Source organism: Hydra vulgaris, chromosome 06, assembly GCF_038396675.1.
Source record: "Hydra vulgaris chromosome 06, alternate assembly HydraT2T_AEP".
In the NCBI taxonomy this organism is placed as follows: domain Eukaryota; kingdom Metazoa; phylum Cnidaria; class Hydrozoa; order Anthoathecata; family Hydridae; genus Hydra; species Hydra vulgaris.
In genome coordinates this window covers 12,225,894-12,247,500 of record NC_088925.1, presented here as the reverse complement: position 1 = coordinate 12,247,500, position 21,607 = coordinate 12,225,894, and the positions used below count along the sequence as shown (strand labels likewise).

At 26.0% G+C, this 21,607-nt stretch overlaps 1 protein-coding gene across 1 annotated transcript in view; it reads right to left on the bottom strand.

Annotated features, from left to right (window-relative positions):
- LOC100210707 (cilia- and flagella-associated protein 74) overlaps positions 1–21,607 on the bottom strand; it is a 114,809-nt gene that overhangs the window by 5,916 nt on the left and 87,286 nt on the right. The window contains exons 30-36 of the mRNA XM_065799233.1: positions 18,488–18,543; positions 18,234–18,353; positions 16,780–16,935; positions 16,531–16,639; positions 16,365–16,430; positions 4,409–4,494; positions 4,227–4,335 (exon numbers count right to left, since the gene is read on the bottom strand). Of these exons, the coding sequence (XP_065655305.1) occupies positions 4,227–4,335; positions 4,409–4,494; positions 16,365–16,430; positions 16,531–16,639; positions 16,780–16,935; positions 18,234–18,353; positions 18,488–18,543 (702 nt within the window). The remainder of the gene's footprint in view (positions 1–4,226; positions 4,336–4,408; positions 4,495–16,364; positions 16,431–16,530; positions 16,640–16,779; positions 16,936–18,233; positions 18,354–18,487; positions 18,544–21,607) is intronic.

Below are 21,607 nucleotides of genomic sequence, written 5' to 3'. Positions count from 1 at the left end.
ATAATGTTTAGAGACACAATAAAAGTTGCATAAATTTTTGTTCGGATACTGATTAAAAATAAAAAGAACTTATCTTTTTTAGGATTATGTACATCAAGAAACTGTTAAAACAGTTTACACAAATAGCTCCTCTATAGCATTTCAAGATGATAGTGAGCAGAACATAATCCAAGTAGATAGTCCAACTAACTGTAAATCTTCCCTGAATCAAAAATTTTCAATGTATAATACTATGAAAATCAAAAATATCGCTCTGGCTAGCATGAGACATCAAACAAGTTTAAGAGAAGCAGCTGAAATAGCCACAGCTACTTTGATAGATGCAAAACTTATAAGCGAAAGTGATTTCCATCTTATTACAGATCATAACAAGATCAAAAGAGCTCAAGAAAAATTAACAAAAGAATTAGACAATCAGTTTGAGGTAGACCTAGAAAAAAACCCAGTTACATGGCTTTTTTTTAATGAGAGAGTAGAGTAGCTACAGAAATGTTTTTAGAGGTAAATAAAAGAAATTTTCCTAGCCTTATTAAAGAGGAACATTACTCTGTTGTAAAAGACCCTGGGGTTGACTATCTTTTTCATTTCATTCCAGATGTGACAGCTGATAAAAAAAAGCAGAAGTTATTTCAGATCACTTGGTTAACTGGTTAAAAAGTAAGAATGAAATTTAAAATCTTATGGCTATTGGAGGAGATAGCACAAATGTGATAACAGGTTGGGCAGGTGATGTCATACAATGGGTAGGAAAAAAAATAAGCAGAAGGTTAGTTTGGATTGTTTGCGACCTACACAGTGGCGAGTTAGGGTTAAGGCATTTAATTGAAAATTTAGATGGCGAAATACTTTCTTATAATAAATGATCTGGACCACTTAGGAAAATGCTTGACACAGCAACTAAAATTGAAATCAATTCAAACTTCACTATGATAAATTTAGGACCTCCTTAAATATATCTCAGTCAGGAGATTATTAAGGATTTAAGCACTGACCAAAGTTATGCCTATCAAATTTTCCAAGCAATAAAGACTGGAATTCTGCCTAACAATGCTGGAAATTGGACCAGTCTGTCACAGTAGATAACTAACAACAGCACTTCGATTTTGCAGAATTTGGGTGTCAAATCATGGGCTTACTGGTGAAAATCTAGAAAACTTATGAATGATTGTAAATTTTATTGTTAGTGTTTACATACCTAACTGGTTTAACATTAAAGTGAAATTAAATTGGATAGAGGGACCTAGACACATTTTGTATCAACTAGAGCTACTTAGAACACAGAATTAAAATGTTTTATAAACTGTTATGCCAACAATTAGGAGATCAGTGTGGTATGCACATTCTGAAGCCATTTTACAAGCCGTGGTTTGCAGCAAAAATACAGATAAAGAGAAAAGAAGCTATAACTAAGATTCTTAAGATTCGAGGAGAAGGAGATAATCTAACTCAAGTTTGTGATAAGAAAAACACTAAAAACAAATCCTAATGCTGATCAGCTAGGAGACCTTATAACATGGGACTTAAATGTAACTGAGCCACTACTTATTTGCACTCTTACATCTGCCACCATCAAAGTGATTGCAAACTATCCTATGGAAGTTCCTTCTTGGACTTCTCATACACAGTCAGTTGAAAGATGCACCAAAATGGTAACAGAAGCTGCAGGCCATGTTTACACACACAAAAGGAGATAATCTTATATATATATATTTATTATATAATATACAATATATATATACATATATAATCTACATATATATCTCTTACCTGCTCAGCTTGCAAGTAGATATTTAATGTCAAGAAATAGAAGCAAAAAAGGATATGGCAACCCTTGTTAAAATGCTGGTGGAGTAGCTAAAGACTAAAAAGCGATGTCTTAGTTAAAAACTTGTATCTTTAATACTTTTAATAGCTGGAATTGTTGACAGGGTTAGTTTTTTATATTCTATTCGTAGGCAAAAATTACAAAAACAATGAAAAATGCTTACTTTGTAACAGAGACATGGCTAGTCTAGCCCAAACCCCTTAACAGGGGAGGGGGTAAATACTACGGTATTTGGTAATAGCTGGTATTTTAGGGGCCTTTTTTCAAATTAAAAGAGTTTAATAATACCTAGTTGTAGAAGGTTTTTTAGAATTCAAAGCCCTTAAGGCTGGGGTTTTTTTTGTGAGGGAGGGGGGGGGGGGGAGGGAAAGGCTCTAGCCACGGCATTGGCTTGTAAAAATGACTATTAGGTAACATCAGCGTTTACTTAATATAAATATACATATGTATATATATATACATACATAGATACTTACATAAACACATACATACATACTTACATAAATACATGTATGTACATATGTATGTATGCATATATATTTATAGAAAGTGACCGGGGTTGAAATTTGACTGGGGTTTGATAAAAAATAGCCGCGGCCCGGTTTGTGACCAGGGCTGCATAAACATTGATACATTCTGAAGTAAATATTTTTTATTCGAAATTCATGTTATATTATATATATATATATATATACTATATATATATATATATATATATATATATATATATATATATATATAAATATATATATATATATGTATATATATGCGTGTATATTTATATATATAATCATCATGATCCACATGATGATGATGATGATCAACATCATCATTATGTATATATATATATATATATATATATATATATATATATATATATATATATATATATATATGTATATATATATATATATATATATATATATATATATATATATATATATATATATATATATATATATATATGCGTGTATATTTATATATATAATCATCATGATCCACATGATGATGATGATGATCAACATCATCATTATTAACATCATCATCAAGCTTTAGCCTTTCCCCAATAAAAGTGTTATTGACTAAAGTAAGTCTAACGTTCCATCTGTAATTCATGGGTCTGATCTACTTAATTAACTACTTCTCTTCATAATAAGGATTTCTTTATATAAAAGTTCTCAGACTATTAAATCATTTTTTTTAACCACAGCGTTTAAGTCATTCTTGAAGGCCCACACTCTTCTTCATTTCTAGTAACTAGGAGTACCGCAAGATTCTATATTTGCTCCTGTATTGCTCCTATGTCTTACCTATGATAACAATCTTCTTGACAATATTACATCTAAAATTTGCTGACAACTCAATTTGAAAAATACTTTTGTCTTGAAAAAAAGTCTTCACTTTTTTATTGCTTAGAAAAAGCAACCAATGTTTAATCTGACTTTTTTTCTATAACAGCTTGGAACATGCAGTGGCTTGAGGATTTTAACTCAAACAAAACTCAGTTAATTACTGCAAAAAACTATAAGAATATTGTTGACACTTCTATATTGAAAAATAACAACCCTCTCACTCTAAGACAAGGTCCAAAAGCATATTGTTAATGTAGTTGGACCTGCTTTATCTGCCAAGCCAGACACACTCTTCCATCATTGTAGAGTTGCATCTCTTTCTTTTTTCTACAAATACTATCATGGTTGCTGGTTAAACAAGCTATCATCTCTAGTTTGATCAACCAAAACTCATTCTTGTATGGTTTGTCATTCAGCAAAATTGCATTCTTTTACAGTATCTGTCCCTCCGTGCTATACAAACTTAATTTATTTAATTTTTCAAAGCAGAACAAAGTTGCAAATTAAATTTCAAAGCTCATTAAAATACAAAAATGTAATAAACTAATATATAGCTATGAAGACGAGAAAAAACAATTTTATTAAATTTTTAACAAATTATACTTTAAATTTAGTTTTAATATCATTCATTTTAAATGTTGTTTTAGAATAAAGGTTTTGTTTTCATTTTTAACTTTTTTATGATATGGGGTGATGGTAGGTTGTGAGTAGATTAGGGGTGACAAGAACATAAGGACTTTTTAAGGAGCACCTAAATAGATATTTGCAAATTTATAAATTTGCAAATATTTATTAGATAAAAAGTTGCAAATTTATACTACAAAACCTAAATACTCTACTACAACCTAAACCTTTGTTAAAATTTTTGTAAAATCTAATATTAATTGTCAAATAATCTGATTTGATACTTTCTTAAGTAAAAATACTCTAATATTAAAATATTGTAGTATTTTAATTTAACAATTTATGTTCTACAATAAACATACAAATTATAAATATTTTTGTGTTAAACTAATATATTTTCATGTTACAGAAATAAAATTACACACTTGTTAAAGAATCATAAAAAGATTTTTCTGTGGTCAATACATCCCATCCAGAAGAGTATACACTACTATCCCAAGCACGCCCACACAGTTTCACTGAACAAAGTTCATTCTAACACAAAAACAAGTTATTAAAATTTTTTAATTTTAAACATGTGTAAAATGGATAATAATGAATATTTTACATTTTCATTGTTGATCTTTAGAGTATCACAAAAAAGATCACTAGCATGATCAGGAGAAAAAGTCAACAATATTTCTTTTGATTCCCCTAAAATACAAAGTAAAAGGAATAAAAAGGTATGAGATAAAAAATTTGAATAATATAATATATATAAAGATTAGATAAATAAAAAATATAAATAAAGATTAAATAATCAACTTTAGTTATAAAAGAAAAAAACAACAAAAAAAAACAAAAAAAACATAGATTGCTAAATAATCATCAATGCTATGTATTGTTAGAAAAACATGAGTTAATTAAACGAAACTTTAATACTATCCACCAATGGGTTGTATGTATATATATATATATATATATATATATATATATATATATTATATATAATATATATATATATATATATATATGTGTATGTATATATATATATATATATATATATATATATATATATAAACATATATATATATATATATATATATACACACACACACACACATATATATATATATATATATATGTGTGTGTGTGTGTGTGTGTGTGTGTGTGTGTGTGTGTGTATGTGTGTTATATACCCTCGGAAGCCATTGCAACCAAGGTAGTGGCGAGAATACGTTGCAGTATATTTGTTGTAAGCAAACGTGAGTGAAAGTGTATGAAAATATCTAACGTACATAAACTTCAAATTAAGTAATGTTAAAACATACTGAAACATTTATCAAGTTTTACAGTTTGACTTGAAAATTGCATTGCATCAAGCTCTCTTTAATTTTTATCTGTAGCATTTATTTCTGTTAAAAAAATCATTATATAGTTTTGATAATTTTTGCTTACCAACGTGCCAGCATGACTGAGTGGATAGCTGACCGAGTGGATAGCCCGCCGAGCTTCTGAACAAATAAGCTGTGGTTCAAGTCCTACCACTGTTGACTTTTTTTTTTTTAAATTTTTTTCGATTATTTTAAAATACAAAATATTTTTGAAGTTTTATAGGGATTATATACAAACATATGCAACAATATTATACACTTTAACAAAAAAAGATATTTTCAAAAAAGCTAAAATTTCTAAAAACATTTGCAATCCAGTTTTTTTACAAAGTACCATCAGACCATCATCACGATATAGTCCAACGTCTTCTTTATTTATTATTTTAGATAGTGAGTCTAATATATATAGGCCCACCAGTTCACAAACTTCTGCACCGTCAAAACAACCCATTGTGACATCAAAGCAGTCGTGTGCTAAGTTTTTCTTCTATGTTTCGTTTTTGAAAAATAGTAAGGACTCTCTGCAATGTTTAATGACTCTTGCAAACAGTATTGCATTACTTAGTATTTCTGATGTAATAGTGGGGTAAAAATCGACAATGTCAAATTGAATAAAAATGCAATGTTGTTTATCTGGTATATTTTCAAACATCCCACCCCATAAGTAAACTATTCAATGGAAACACCATCAAATTGAGTTACAGCTGCACCAAAAATATCGAAAGTATAATAAAAAGACACAAAAAGAAAATTAGTTCAGAAAGACCAAAAGAATACCCACCCTGCAATTGCATAAAGAAAAAAAACTGCCCTATATTAGGAAAATGTAGAGCCTCTAATGTTAATTATAAATGTATAGTATGCCCCCCCCCCCCCTAACACCCCAGAAAAAGTATATATTGACCTAGCAGAAGGTGAATGGAAGAAAAGATGGGCTAACCACAAAACCTCATTCACAAATAAAAAAAATGAAAAATTCAACCACCCTTTCAAAGTATATATGGCAGATAAAAGAAAACATAAAAATAACACCAAAATTAACTTATTATTACAAAATTAAATAAACAAGTCCCCGCCTACAGCAACGTAACAAAAAAATGCTTGCTTTGCCTTCATTAAAAACTTTGTATAATATCATACAAAGGTACGCAAAAATTATTAAATAAAAAAACAGAAATTATATCTGAGTGCCGTCACGAAAACAAGTTCTTGCTTGACAACCATGAGCCCAAAGATTAAAAAACCAAACCACGCTCGCAAATAGTTATAGTTTTATAATTGTTTTTGAACACCACGATGTTTATTGAGTATACTTTTTAATGAAAAAAAAAAAAGTACTTTTTACCTGATGATTGCTAAATGCATAAAACTTTTAGTAGTAAAAATATTTTTTATTTAATCTCGTCAAAAAATCAATTATATATATATATATATATATATATATATATATATATATATATATATATATATATATATATATATATATATATATATATATATATATATATATATATAAATATATATACTTTCTTTGTATTTGTATTCTAAATACTTTTACTTAAATATTTTTGATTAATATTTTTTATTTTATAGTCATTGAAAATACCTGAAATTGAAATATAATTTAATATTGAAATAGCATTTAAAACATTCACAATGCACATTTACTGCACACAAACAACTAAACTAATTTCTTGTTATAGTGTCACTCTTAAAGTTTTGTTATAGTGTCACTCTTAAAGTCTTGTTAAAGTGTCATGACACACCAAAACGAAAAAAACTGCAACAATTTTTTATTTTGAGAGTACCATAAAACTCAACTAGAATCATCTAGAAGCATTTCAATATACCCACAAATCAGTCGATGTAGCCAAAGGACACAATTGCTCTTCAGCAATGTAGTCTTGCGATATAATATAATGTCATGCTGGTAATTCCGATGCTGCTTCATGGTAAGTAGGTTCATTGGTTATATGAGCAATATATTTTTAGTATAGGATTTTATAGCGCTTAGGGTAAAATTCCTAAAATTGTCAACAACAACAAAGAATTTTGTTTTCATAAGTTAGGCAAGAATTACCAAAGTTTTGTGAATCTGCACCCAGAAGAACAAGCTAATAAAGCAAGTCTTTGAAACTAGGGCATCCAATACCGGACCAAAAATGGAATACCAGTTTTTCGGTATTAAGTTAAGTGAAAACCGAAATACCGGTATTTACAATTACTAAAAAAAAAATAAGTAAAACCCAAAGCAACAATTAAACTACCAAAACATTATTTTTTAACTTAAAATAATATATATAATTAATTAATTTGAAACCAAAAACATAAAAAAGTTATTTATTATTAAAATACGCCTGCAAAAAACATAAATTATTTAAAGTTTCGTCATTTAAAGATGATTGAATTTTTGTACATAACATTCCCGATGAAGAGAAAGCCCGTTCAGTTTCTACGCTTGTTGGGGGAATAGTTTAAATATAATCATAGACCAACATCAAGTTGGTACCACGTCTTCCTCAAATATAGAAAGTTCTTTTTGTACCATTTTAGTTAAATCGTTAAAATTTCCCTTTGTTTTTGATACTGTTTTCATTTTCATCTCATTATTTATGGCGATGTCTAGCTGCTCCTTTAATGTTAAGCTCAAAGGTTCGTCTTTGCACATTATGGTATCTTCGTCATCATTTGTTTCTGTAGGAAATGCTGTAGTTTCAGTTTGTACGGATGAGAGCAGCTGGATAAGATGCACAATTAAATTTACCAAAGCAGTTTTAGTTAGCCAATCAAATATGATATCTGAACCAAAATTATTTTGGGCTTGATCTCCTTTATGAAGATATTGTATGAGATAAGATAAATTTATGTGTCTTTCTTTTATTCTTTAAATTAAGGAGGTCTTCATATTGTTACTTAATGGTCCTACGCCTAAATTTTGCAGCATAAATGCCAGGGTAGCATCAGCTGATAGCAGATTAGCGTCTTTCCAACATAAAGCCTCTACAGCCAATTTCACTGGTAACAACATAGAAACTGTTGTAACAACATAGAAACTGTTGATAATATTAATTCAAATTCAGATTCCGTAAAATCAATACTCGAAGTCAATCACGGCTTTTTGAATAGAATTTTTTAGTTTATAAATATGCTCTAGCATAAAAAGTAAGCTGTTCCATCTGGTCTTATTATCTAATATTAATGACAGGTTATTACCCTGTTCAGTTTTTACATAAACTTGAAGGGTTTCATTTTTTGTTGGTGATCGTCTGAACAGCTTTACAACTTTTCTAACTTTGCTTATCAATGGAGCCAAATTATTTGCAAGTTCATTTGAATTTGGTGAGCTCTGAAAAATCTTTAGTCCGTCTAAATGGTCTTCATTATATTCATCGGAAATCTCACCAGCACTATCTTCATCAGATTCAAAATAATCATCTGTCGATTCCACAACTGTTATTTTATACAAGACGTCAACCACAGCCAAATGGATTCCATGGGTTAGACAAAGTTGTTGGTCGATGGACATTAATCGGCCTACTTTCTTCATAATCGAAGCACCATCTGTGGTAATACATACAATATTGCGATCAATTTTTAAGTTGTGTTCTTTCAGTATGTTTTCAATTAACTTAACACACATTTCTGCTGGAAAATGTCCATTAACTCTTGCTAAACCCAAATTCCAAAATCTACTTCAAGAATGAACATTAATGTTCAAATAACGTCTATTTTTCACCGAAGTCCACTTGTAAAAAGTAAGACTAAATTGATTTCTTTGACGTTGAAGTTCAGATAATTCTTCTATTATTGAATTTCGAATTTTAGTAGCATATTTCATAACTATTTGGCAAATGGATTCAGATGATTTTGGCACATCAAAACCTTGAGCTACCAGCGATTTTCTTAGCAGTCTTAAAAAGCATGCTTATACAAGCCTATAAGTGATTACTTCCAAAATCGTTTTCTATTTTGAGAAGTTGTTATTTTAAGCACGTGCAAACCAGTGATTACGAAATATCAAATATCAGACAAGATTTAAAACATGCAAAAAAATATAACATCTTTATATTATATGAATAAAAAAACATAACTAAATCTGCAATAGAGATGTAGTTATGTCTTTATATTATATAGAGATGTTTTTAGGTTTTTTTATCTTGCCTATGAATACGTGTGTGTTAAATATTTATTCTTTTTAAACTTATTCTTTGTCTTTATTTGTTGTTGTTATATTTGCAAATATATATAAAACAAATAAAATGAAGCCCAACACAACAAAGTTACAAAAAACAAAGTCAAAAAAATTTTTTTATCCATTTTTATAATCAAAGTTTTTTTCTGTGATATTTTCATGCTAATAACTATCTAAAAATGTCTGTGTCAAAACACGCACGAAGTCTAATTGGAACAGTTTCTGTGCAATGAAAAAAATAATTGAAATACCGGTATATACCCATATTGAGAACTCGGTATCGGTAATAGAAAAATGGCCGGTAAACCGGGATACCGGTTTTCGGTATACCTGTATTGGATGCCCTATTTGAAACTAATAGAACAGAACTTTAGAAAAACCAAAAAAAAATTTAATTTTACATTAATCTTTAAATAAATTAATCAAACTATAACTATATATATATATATAAATATATATATATATATATATATATATATATATATATATATATATATATATATAAAACTAGAAAATCACTTATTTTATTTTAAACTGTGTTTCATCAATAAAGACTCATCATAAATAATATAATATACTCATCATAAATAATATTAATATTATTACTAAACTATTTTTGCTCTGTTCTTTTAAGTACATTCTGTTTTGTAGAACACATTTAAAATTATTTGTATACATGCCAAAATGTTTTTTTTATAAACTGTTTTCCATAAACTTATTTAACCAGACTGGAAAAAGTTTAAAAACTTAAAAAAGATTTTTATTAAAATTGATAGATTGTCTGCCCAAACTAAAACTTTCAGTTGATGTATCTACACTCCCTGCATGTTTTACCTATTTAATTCAGTCTTTATATGTACACTCCATTAATAGGACAAAAAATTAAAAGCAAACAAACAAAAAATTAATAAAAACAGTTTAAAACAATAAAAAAACATAAACAACATTTCTAAAAACAAAGTTTCTTGTCAAAACTTTTGTAGTTTTTTAACATCCAGTTTAATTTAACTTAATGTAATATATGCCATTGAAAAAATTTTTAAAAAATCAAGGTATTTTAAAAAGCTCAGTAACAACCAGGACATTGTCATTTCAAAACCAGATAAAGGAAATGTTGTTGTGATTTAAATAGAAAAGTCTATAACAATGGAATTTAAAAAACCAATAACTAAACTTAAATAATCAAATTCAAAACAAAGACATTTTTAATGATTCAGAATGCAACAAAATTTATCATATAAGTTTTTGTCCAGTTGCATATATGGTCTTTGAAAATGCAGATATTAAAATCTTCTGATCATAATATGTTTTAAACATATTTTTAAGCCATAGTTTGGTCAGTTCTTGCAAGCCACAGTTTGTATTATCTATTGGTACATACAATTATCATTTAGCTAGATTTCTTATAGGTTTATTATATCCATTAATTACTGTCTGAATTTTTTTACTAAACATTTTTTCACCCATGTTAAAAAAGTATATGAAGCAATCCTTTATAACAATTTCCTTGTATTTTTTTATATCAAGAGCTTATTCATCAATATTCCACTACAAAAACAATAGATATTGCTGTACACTTTATTATTAGTAACAATACCTACTTTAAAGTCAATAAAAAGTAACTTTAAAAAATTAATCGTATTTCCAAAGGATAGATTTACAACCGAATTGATGAATATACTATGAATTAAATGAGAACTATTTCAAATTTTTCTTGCAAACATAGCATACATTTTTAGGAAATGTTATTATAGGCAGATTTTAGAATAGATCATTGTAAATAAAAATTTTAATTTAAATCAGGAAAATTTATTAAATAAAAAATCTGAATTAATTTCTAAATGTAGGCACGAAAATAAATACCTCTTAAAAAATTATAAAAACAAATGACCAAATTAAATTATCCCCATTCCAAAGAAATTTATTTAATAAATACTTTCTGTAACTTCCTGTTAACCAAAAAATATAGAAATTAAAAAATTTTTTTTATTTTTATTTTTAGTTATAATAAGTTATAACTTCCTGTAAAATATTTTTTTCTATAAATTGAATTTTTTTTGAGATTTAGTAACTCTTCCTGATGATCCAGCAATGGTGAATTTTAAAGTTGAAGTAAAAAGTTAGATAAGTGTTTTTTACTAATTTATTATTGCACTGTTCTTTAAGAACATTGAGCATTCCATTTGTAAAATACACTTTACATATATATATATATATATATATATATATATATATATATATATATATATATATATATATATATATATATATATATATATACATATATATATATATATATATATATATATATATATATATATATATATATATATATATATATATATATATACTTTTAATTTAAAAAAAACTCAATTTTTCTCAGCTAATTGTTACCACAATAGTTTAGATCTTCCTATATATATGAATGGTGATGTACTCAACAAGTCATCTAACCTTCATCTTGTAGGATTAACTTTTACTTCTGATTTTTCTTGGAAACCATATATCAAATCCATTGAAAAATTAGCACCTGTTAAGGTTGCATCTCTTTATCGTGCTTAACACTTTCTTACTCCAGATTCTATTCTTTATCTCAAATTTGTTCTTGTATGCAATACTGTTGCCATATCTGGGGCAGATCTTCCAATGATGTCCTTTCCCTTTTGGACAAGGTGCAAAAACGTAATGTAAACATAGTTAGACCTGCGCTTGCAGCCAACCTCCAAACATTATCACATTGCCGTAATGTTGCTTCTCTTTTCTACAAATACTATAGTGGGCACTGCTCTAGAGAGCTAGCGTCTCTTGTGCCATCTACTAAAGTTCTTGTGTTACTCATCATTCAATTGTCTCATTCTTTTGCTGTAACTGTTCCTAAGTGCTCCAAAAATTCTTATTCATCTAGTTTTTTCCCTCAAACATCAGTTCTTTGGAATTGGCTTCCTTCATCTTGATTTCCTAATTCATATAACTTGCAATCTTTTAAGTCATCTGTCAATCATTATCTTGCTCTATAAACTTCATCTATATATATATATATATATATATATATATATATATATATATATATATATATATATATATATATATATATATATATATATATATATATATATATATATATATATATATATATATATATATATATATATATATATACATTTATATATATACATATATATATATATATATACATATATATATATATATATACATATATATATATATACATATATATATATATATATATGTATATATATATATATATGTATATATATATATATATATATACATATATATATATATATATGTATATATATATATACATATATATATATATGTATATATATATATATATATATACATCTGTCAATCATTATCTTGCTCTATAAACTTCATCTATATATATATATATATATATATATATATATATATATATATATATATATATATATATATACATATATATATATATATATATATATATATATATATATATATATATATAGATCTATATATATATATGTATATATATATATTATACATATATATATATATATATATATATATACATATATATATATATATATATATATACAATATATATATATATATATATAGATATATATATATATATATATATATATATATATATATATATATATATATAATGTATATATATATATGTATACATATATATATATATGTATACATATATATATATACCTATAGTAAAGGGCTTAGATATACAGTTTGTGGTAAAAAACAGCTCTTTGCTTGTCTAAGGTGTTTAGACTGACAAAATTAAGGTTAGATTTTAACAAACCGCATTAATTTAATTGAGGAAACTAATTAAACTTAATGTTTTTTAAAAAACCACAAAAACGCAAATTAAAAGCCCACATGTTTTTAAAAACATTTTGAATGTTTTTAAAAATATTCTGAATGTTTTTATTTCATTTTTTTTTAAATAAAAAAATTCTGAATTTTTTAATATTTATTTCTTTACTGTAAAACATGCGCGTAGTGTTGCTACATCAACTATCTTATAGTCTGACTCGAAACGGAGTGCAGCTACATCCACTAAGGGTTTGGTTGGGGCAGGCAGTCTATCAAATAATTAAAAAAAAACAAAAAAAAACGTTTTCTGGCCTTTAAAATAATTTTTTTTTTAAACTTAAAACTAGCATTTTATGGTAAAAACTTAAAGACGACCATGCAAGAGTGTGTATATATATATATATATATATATTTATATTTATATATATATATATATATATATATATATATATATATATATATATATATATATTTATATTTATATATATGTGTGTATACCTTATACAGAAAGTTCAAACGCACTTGTTTTTTAAGAGTTAAGGTAAGTTTAAAGTGGTACAAAGACAAAACACGAGGCAGGGTCCAGGTTTTTTTTTAACTAAGACAATTATCAATTAGGAAAAAACACAATTTCGAATAAAAAAATGCAAAATCTTTTCTAAAATTAAATATTAAACTCAAGTAATCAAAAAATTACAAAGAAAAAAGTGCAATAAAGTTTAAATGCACCTACAACTTTTTTTTAATATAATAAATATAATAATATGGGATGTGACCCCATTGTTTTTATTACATTGGGGTCACATCCCATTTTATTACATATTACCAATTAAGATGATTGAAAATTTAATTAGATCAATGCCTCAGCATTGATCTAATTAAATTTTCAATCATCTTAATTGGTATTTCAAGTCAGAGTTTGGTCAGTTCTTGCTTTGTTAGTTAATAATCCATCCAGCTCCATAAACATAAAAGTCAGGTGATTGTGCTGGCTAAAGCATGAGTCCAAGATTACTTTCAAGATAATAATCAGCGATATGCAGTTTGGCATTTAGCATTGCCTTATTGAAATTACCAGTTTTGACCAGCCTGGAACAAATCACAACTAGGGCATTTTCTAAGCTCATCTTTTCAAAATGTCATGACACTTATACCTGTTTAATCTTCCTTCATATATTTTATGACAGCCAATGCCTGAGCCTGATATACATCCCCATAAACTGACAGAACCACTACTTTTGAATACTGCTTAGTAGGTGTTGCTTCAAATATTTTATGTATTTTTGCAATGATCAAACCTTTTTTCTGTTAATAATTTTAAAATTCTACTCATCTCTAAAGATAATCATATTCCATTGTTCTACTGAATAATTTAATTATTCAGTAGAACAAATTTTTTTCATCTTTGGCATTTGGTTAAGGTCAACAAAGGCTTTCTTACCCCATGAAACAAATTTAGCTCATTCTTGCATAATAACTTACTTATTGTCGTTTGACTAACTCTTTTGTCTACCAGTAAACTATTGATTTCTACACTTAAAGCTGATACTCCTGCTTTTGGGTTGCATCTGCTTAGCGTGTACAGCATGTTTTCATAGCGTGCTGCCAGTTCTTTTCAGATGCCCAATACCAGGTTTATGATTAGCACTACCAGTTGATAAGTAATCTTTTATTGTTGTACGAACACTGAATTCATAAATATTTAAGTGTCTGCCAAATTCTCTATTTTCATTTTATATATTCAATTGACTTTCCAAGTGTTATAAGTTTTCTTATCAAAGTTTAAACTTTATTTGAAAAAATTGAAAGGAGTTAATTTTCTTATTACCCTCCACCTCCTTAATAATATCCCTACAATTTTATTTTTTTTCATAAATTATACCCATACTATAAATAAACATAAAAAAAACAGAATACATCTCATCAATTATTCGGGTTAACATTTCCTAAAAGTATTATATACATTAAAAAAACATGTGCATTTAAACTTTCTGTACAAGATGTATATATATATATATATATATATATATATATATATATATATATATATATATATATATATATATATATATATATATATATATTATTTCACTGTTGTTCTTTTTCTGAAAAAACTGTATTGAAAAATGAAAGCAAAAAAAGTCAGTAAATGTATATCTATCTATATTTATCTATCTATCTATTTATCTATCTATCTCTCTCTGAATATATATATATATATATATATATATATATATATATATATATATATATATATATATATATATATATATATATATATATATATATATATATATATATATATATATATATATATATATATATTTATATATAAATAGATCTACATACTCTACAAATTTATATTATCCAAATATGGAGCTGAGATATCTGGAGTTGATGTTTTGAACACATTTTGTTCTAGATATTTTTTGATTGCAAAGATATGTAAATATTTATGGAGCAATATAGCAATCAAAATAGTATTATTAAAAATATTTAAGTCAATATAGCACCTACAACCATGTTGTAATGTTGTTGGTGAAATGATAAACATAACTCCTTCTTTGGCTGTAAAAATAGAATTTTCGCACATTTTTGTTTAGTGTTATTAAGTTCATGTGGAAAAATATTATTTAAAACCTTTATTTGAGTAGAAAATTATATTTTTGCGCTATAATGCCTTCATCCATTTATGTTTTCATATAATTTTTTTTTTGTTATTGTCTATTTTGTCATATTTAAAAAAATTCAAATTCATATTTTATTACCGAAGAATATTTGCATACAAAATTAAATAAGTTTTTAAACCCAATTCAAAATGACTAGAAATTAGTTGAAACATATGTTGCTTTATCTTTAAAAAATACGATTTTAATCAATAAGTTGAAAAAATTTGTCTTAATTCTCAATTGTTTTTTATATATATATTTATATTTGATAATTTATATATATATATATATATATATATATATATATATATATATATATATATATATATATATATATGTATATATATATATATATATATATATTTATATGAATATCCTCCTAACTTTAATATAAAATATCACTGATGACGTATTACTGAAATAAGTATAATTAAAAGCTTAAGTATATGCGTTAACATTACTGTCAAAAGTATTTTTTAATCGTTTAACCTGGTTTTATTACTCCATTAAATGGTGAGCAACCAAACACGCACATCCCTGAATAATTTGAAGGACCTATAAATAAGAAAATTTAAAACATGTCCAACCAAAATAAAATTTATAATACTAAAAAAAACATTGCACATAGTAAAAAGTAAAAATAAATTACTCTCACCGACAAGCATTTCTGATTTATTTGTTAAAACAGTTTGACTAGAATAAGAACTTGTCACACTATGTAAATTTAAATCAAAAGTAACTAATACTTCACATGTATTATTGATCTAAAAAAAAAAATTCTTACAGGATATTATTTTTTTTTTTTATAAAATCACGATGAAAAATGCTGCTGAGCTGACTAAACACTAAAGAAAATTTGTTAAAAAATAAAAAATGTAGAAAAAATTGTAAAAAAAAGATTCACCTTGAGAGGTACTTTTATAGTATCCATAACAAGTACATCACCAAAATTGAATATTGGTCCGGGTGGATCAAGAAGAATGCAAGGAGAAACTCCCTGCCCTTTTAGATATAGTCGTGTTTTTGAAATATCACAGAAAATGTCAAGGACATCATAAAACTTTACAAAAACAAAAAAATATAATTTAAAATCAATTAGCATCAATTATTCTATCATAAACACATATACAGACTAACTTTTATAGATTTAGGCAGACACTGTCCTAGTATATTTGGGACAATTTAAGTTTTCTCAAAAGAAGAAAAAAATACTCAAGAATAAAAAATAAATTTTTGCAATAGAAGTCCTTTTTATCTAAATAATTACAAATTGGCCAAAACTAAATGCTCAATTTATGCACTGACGCCCCTGCTCAATGTACGCACTGAAGCCCCTGCAGATATTCACCAAACACTTTAAACATAAAAATGAGACTTTTTTCAAGCTATATAAAAAATGAAGCATATAACCATTTAAAATAAAATTAAAAATTCTTTTTTAAAAGCTTGGTTTGATAATATATTCAACAAAGTTTAAACCTTTAAATTTTTTCAATTTTTAAAGTTTTCAATTAAAAAAGCCTCTTGAAAAACATTTCAATCTTCTTTACTTAAATATTTCGAGGGCCAACTTACTTTGTGACACTTTTAGCATAATAAAATAAATATACTAATTACTATTGTCATAATAGTTATTTGAAAACAAAAATTTTTATGATTCTTTTATGTAAACATGTTTATTTATTGGCTCAAAATTATTTACATTATTTTCAAGTTTTTATATTATTGGCCTAGAAAAAATCATTACTAGCTTATGTGCAATTCTCAATGTACAATATCCATAAATGCTAATTTACAATAGCTCAATGTGAAATAAGATTCATCATTTAAAATGAAAGTATAAGTATATATTTTTTATAAAGTTTTTAGCATCTAGTTCATATTTTTAAGATTCTAAAGTATTATATTTAAGAATAACAGTTTTCATTTAAGCTTTATATTTACTTTCAATATGTACTTAAAAAGCAATTTAACTCTCTGTTTGTTTTTGAATCTATCAGTATTATTAAATTATTTTTATGGAGAGTATGCTTTGCATTGGTGACTATTTCAATAGAATAATGGCTTCCAAATTATCTCTTCCCTGTTTAATCTTGTTTAGTGGACTAATACTAATTCGGTAGTTTTGTGACTTAATAATATTTTTATCAACAAAATGCTTGAAAGCAAAGTTTTAGGTTAAAGGTAAAGTTTTATATAGAAAAAAATTTAAAAATGAAATAATTTACTTCTAACTTATATATAAAAAATGTAACCAAGCTTAAAAAATTATTACATTTAGTGTTTATGGTGTTATATATATATAATATTAAAATATATTAAACACTTGAATTTCATAAAAATTTAACATTAACTTACATGTTTGTTTGTTGTAGGAGAAAATACAAGTTTAGCAAAGCCAAATCCATATGGTTTTATTTCTTTAAAGCTACTTACAAGTTCAAAGGAACCACTGGGATCAAGGCAAGAAGAAGAAAGCTTTTAGTTTATTTAAGAAGTTTTTTATGAAAAAGTGCAACTATATCATAATTTTAATTTCTTAAATAATAATAATAATAAAAAAAGAGTTCTTTACAACGAAAAATATTGAAAATTATAAAGAAAAAGGATACAAATAATGATTTTTCTGTTAAATTTTCTATAGTAACAGTTTGTATGTATCTCCTACCTGAAAATTACATTTCATATTATTATACTCTAATTGTAATATTAAAAAAATCAATTTTAGTTAGTATATAATAGAAAAACCTTATGGGCCTCTCCATATAAAATCACCTTATTTTTTAAAAGTACCACATAGGTAAACATAGGTACCACAGTTTTTTATGCATAAAACAATTTTTTAAATGTGTGTTAAATCATAAATTTTTAAATTAAAAAGATGAATACTTGATACTTTGTAATTATTTTTTTGCCCATACACTTTTATATTTACATTTTTATATATACATTACCAACTTTATTATGATACCGTACATCTTGAAGATGTATGTTATCAAAGGTTATCTCTTAAACTGAGTTAAACCCTTTGTCTTCAACAGAACCTAGCACATCATACTCAGCGACACATTGTCTAAATAGAAACAGTGGAGTTACACAAGACTTTATGCTTGGCTTCACACTTTTCATTTTATTCATTAATGACCTTCCTCATTTAGTAAAAAAAACCTTTTGCAAAATATATGCTTACGATACCAAATTTTTTAGCATTGTTAGTACCTCCAAAAATAAAGGCCAAGAACAAGTGGATATTGATATCATCATGGAGAGGAACTTAGCTAATAAAAATAAATATCAAGAAAATTCAAAGTCATGTCTATTTATTGTTGCCTTGTCATTCCCCAGCTAACACACATACATTGATAAAATGTTAGAACAATGTTGCACGTTGCGTTGGCCCAACATCGAGCGCCAACGTTGTTTTTATATCATTTTGGTTACAAACCTAACATCGCTAATAACAAAAAACAATGTTGGCCCAACAATGTATTATAAGTCCGCATTGTGTAATATTTTACATTGATGCAACATTGTATTTTACATTTTACATATTTTACATTGCTTCAACTTTGCATTTTATATGTGCACAACGCTGTATTTTCCATTGGGAAAACATTGTATTTTTAGTTGACTCAATGTTATATTTTACAACTGCACAATATTATATTTAACATTGATCCATATACATTAGATCAACAATGATCCATATACATTAGATCAACGTTGATCCATATACATTAGATCAACGTTGATCCATATACATTAGATCAACGTTGATCCATATACATTAGATCAACGTTGATCCATATACATTAGATCAACGTTGATCCATATACATTAGATCAACGTTGATCCATATACATTAGATCAACGTTGATCCATATACATTAGATCAACGTTGATCCATATACATTAGATCAACGTTGATCCATATACATTAGATCAACGTTGATCCATATACATTAGATCAACATTATTTCATATACATTAGATCAACATTAATTCATATAAATTACATTAAACAACATTAATTCATATAAATTAGATCAACGTTGATTCCTATACATTAGACATTAGATCAACATCAGGTTTAGATCGGAAAAACAATCAACGTTTGGAATATTTTTACATACATTGGACAAATATAAGTGTGCTAGCTAATTTAAAGCCATGTCTATTTATTAATATCTTGTAGATTGTACATGGTCAAATCTATGACTGTGTACGATCAACAAGGCAATGCAAAAAGAATTTAACTTGTTGCCAAAACCTCTGAAAAATACTTTGGTATCAATATCTTTTAAAATCTTAATAAACATTTGAATAACTAAGTAATGTGCAAACTGCATGATAACAGCAATATAACAACTATAGAATAAAAAAAAACTAGACATTTTAAACTCTATTAAACTAAATTATAAATATAATTAATGTTACAATAAAATTCAGTTTTCAACAAAAGTTGAATTTCAATATAATCTGAATTATAAATTCAGGTTGAAATTAAATTCAACTTTTATTATAACTTGAATTATAATAAATATAATTCAAGTTATAATAAAAGTTGTAAATTCATTAAATATTTATTAAATTGTCATTTAACACCCTACCCTCTAAAAAATGAAGCGTTGATTTGATGTTGATCAACGTTGATTTTGCGTTGATATTAGCGATCAACGGCGATCAACCATAAATGGATGTTGTAGCAACAGCAATGTTATCAACAGCAAATCAACGTTTATTTACAAACACTGAGCGTTCGTTGATTTACTGTTGACAAAAAAGAAATTTATTGAGCCGTTTACTAACAGTAATTTGCTGAGCATTTTCTGCTGGGATTTTTTTGTTATTTTTGGTGGTTATAAAACGTTTGTTCAAATTTTAATTGTATTATACGGTATAAAATGAGTATAAACTTATTGAAAAACATATATTTTATTAAGTAATTATTTTTTCAGTTCTTGAATAAAGATTATCCTAATGAAATTAGGGTAGTTTTTTAACTATTTGAGGATAATAGAACATCTTAATATAAATATTTTAACAATTTAACATGAAAAAGTCACAACTTAGCAGCAATTTGGCTTATTAATGCTTATTATAATAACATTACTATTATCATAGCAAATTATTAATGGCTGCAAGTATTTGCCTGATAAATTCTGACTGCAAACCTAAATCATATAGTACAAAATGCAATTTAAATTGATTTTTTCTGTATAAGAATAATAATGCCTTTATTTTTTTTTCTTTTGTGATGTAATAAAATAAAGATAATAATGCCTAAATATGACAGAAGCCTATATATGAGAGAATTTATGAAAGAAAAACGAAATACTGAAAAAAGAATAAAATATCTTCTTGAAGAGTGCAACATTGTTGGTAGAGGAAATTGCGTTCATCTAGATTTAGACATTCAAAAGATTTTTGAAGTTTCTGAAGATGTGCACAGTGATATATTGATGTTTTCAATCACTTCGCCAGAAAACAAATTTTGTTTAAGTAAAGTTGAATCTAATTATTGTGATGTTGACGACATTGCATGCACATTATTAAAATACTGTATAAAAGATGATGCTTTAAATGCACTTTTATTTCACTTAAATAAATTTACTCCATCTATACCAAAATGCTGGCAGACATTACAAAAATCTCTTCAAAAAGTTAATGCTTTATATGTCAGTGGAGGCGATTATATATATCTTGGAGTTAAAAGTGCAATTGATTATTAC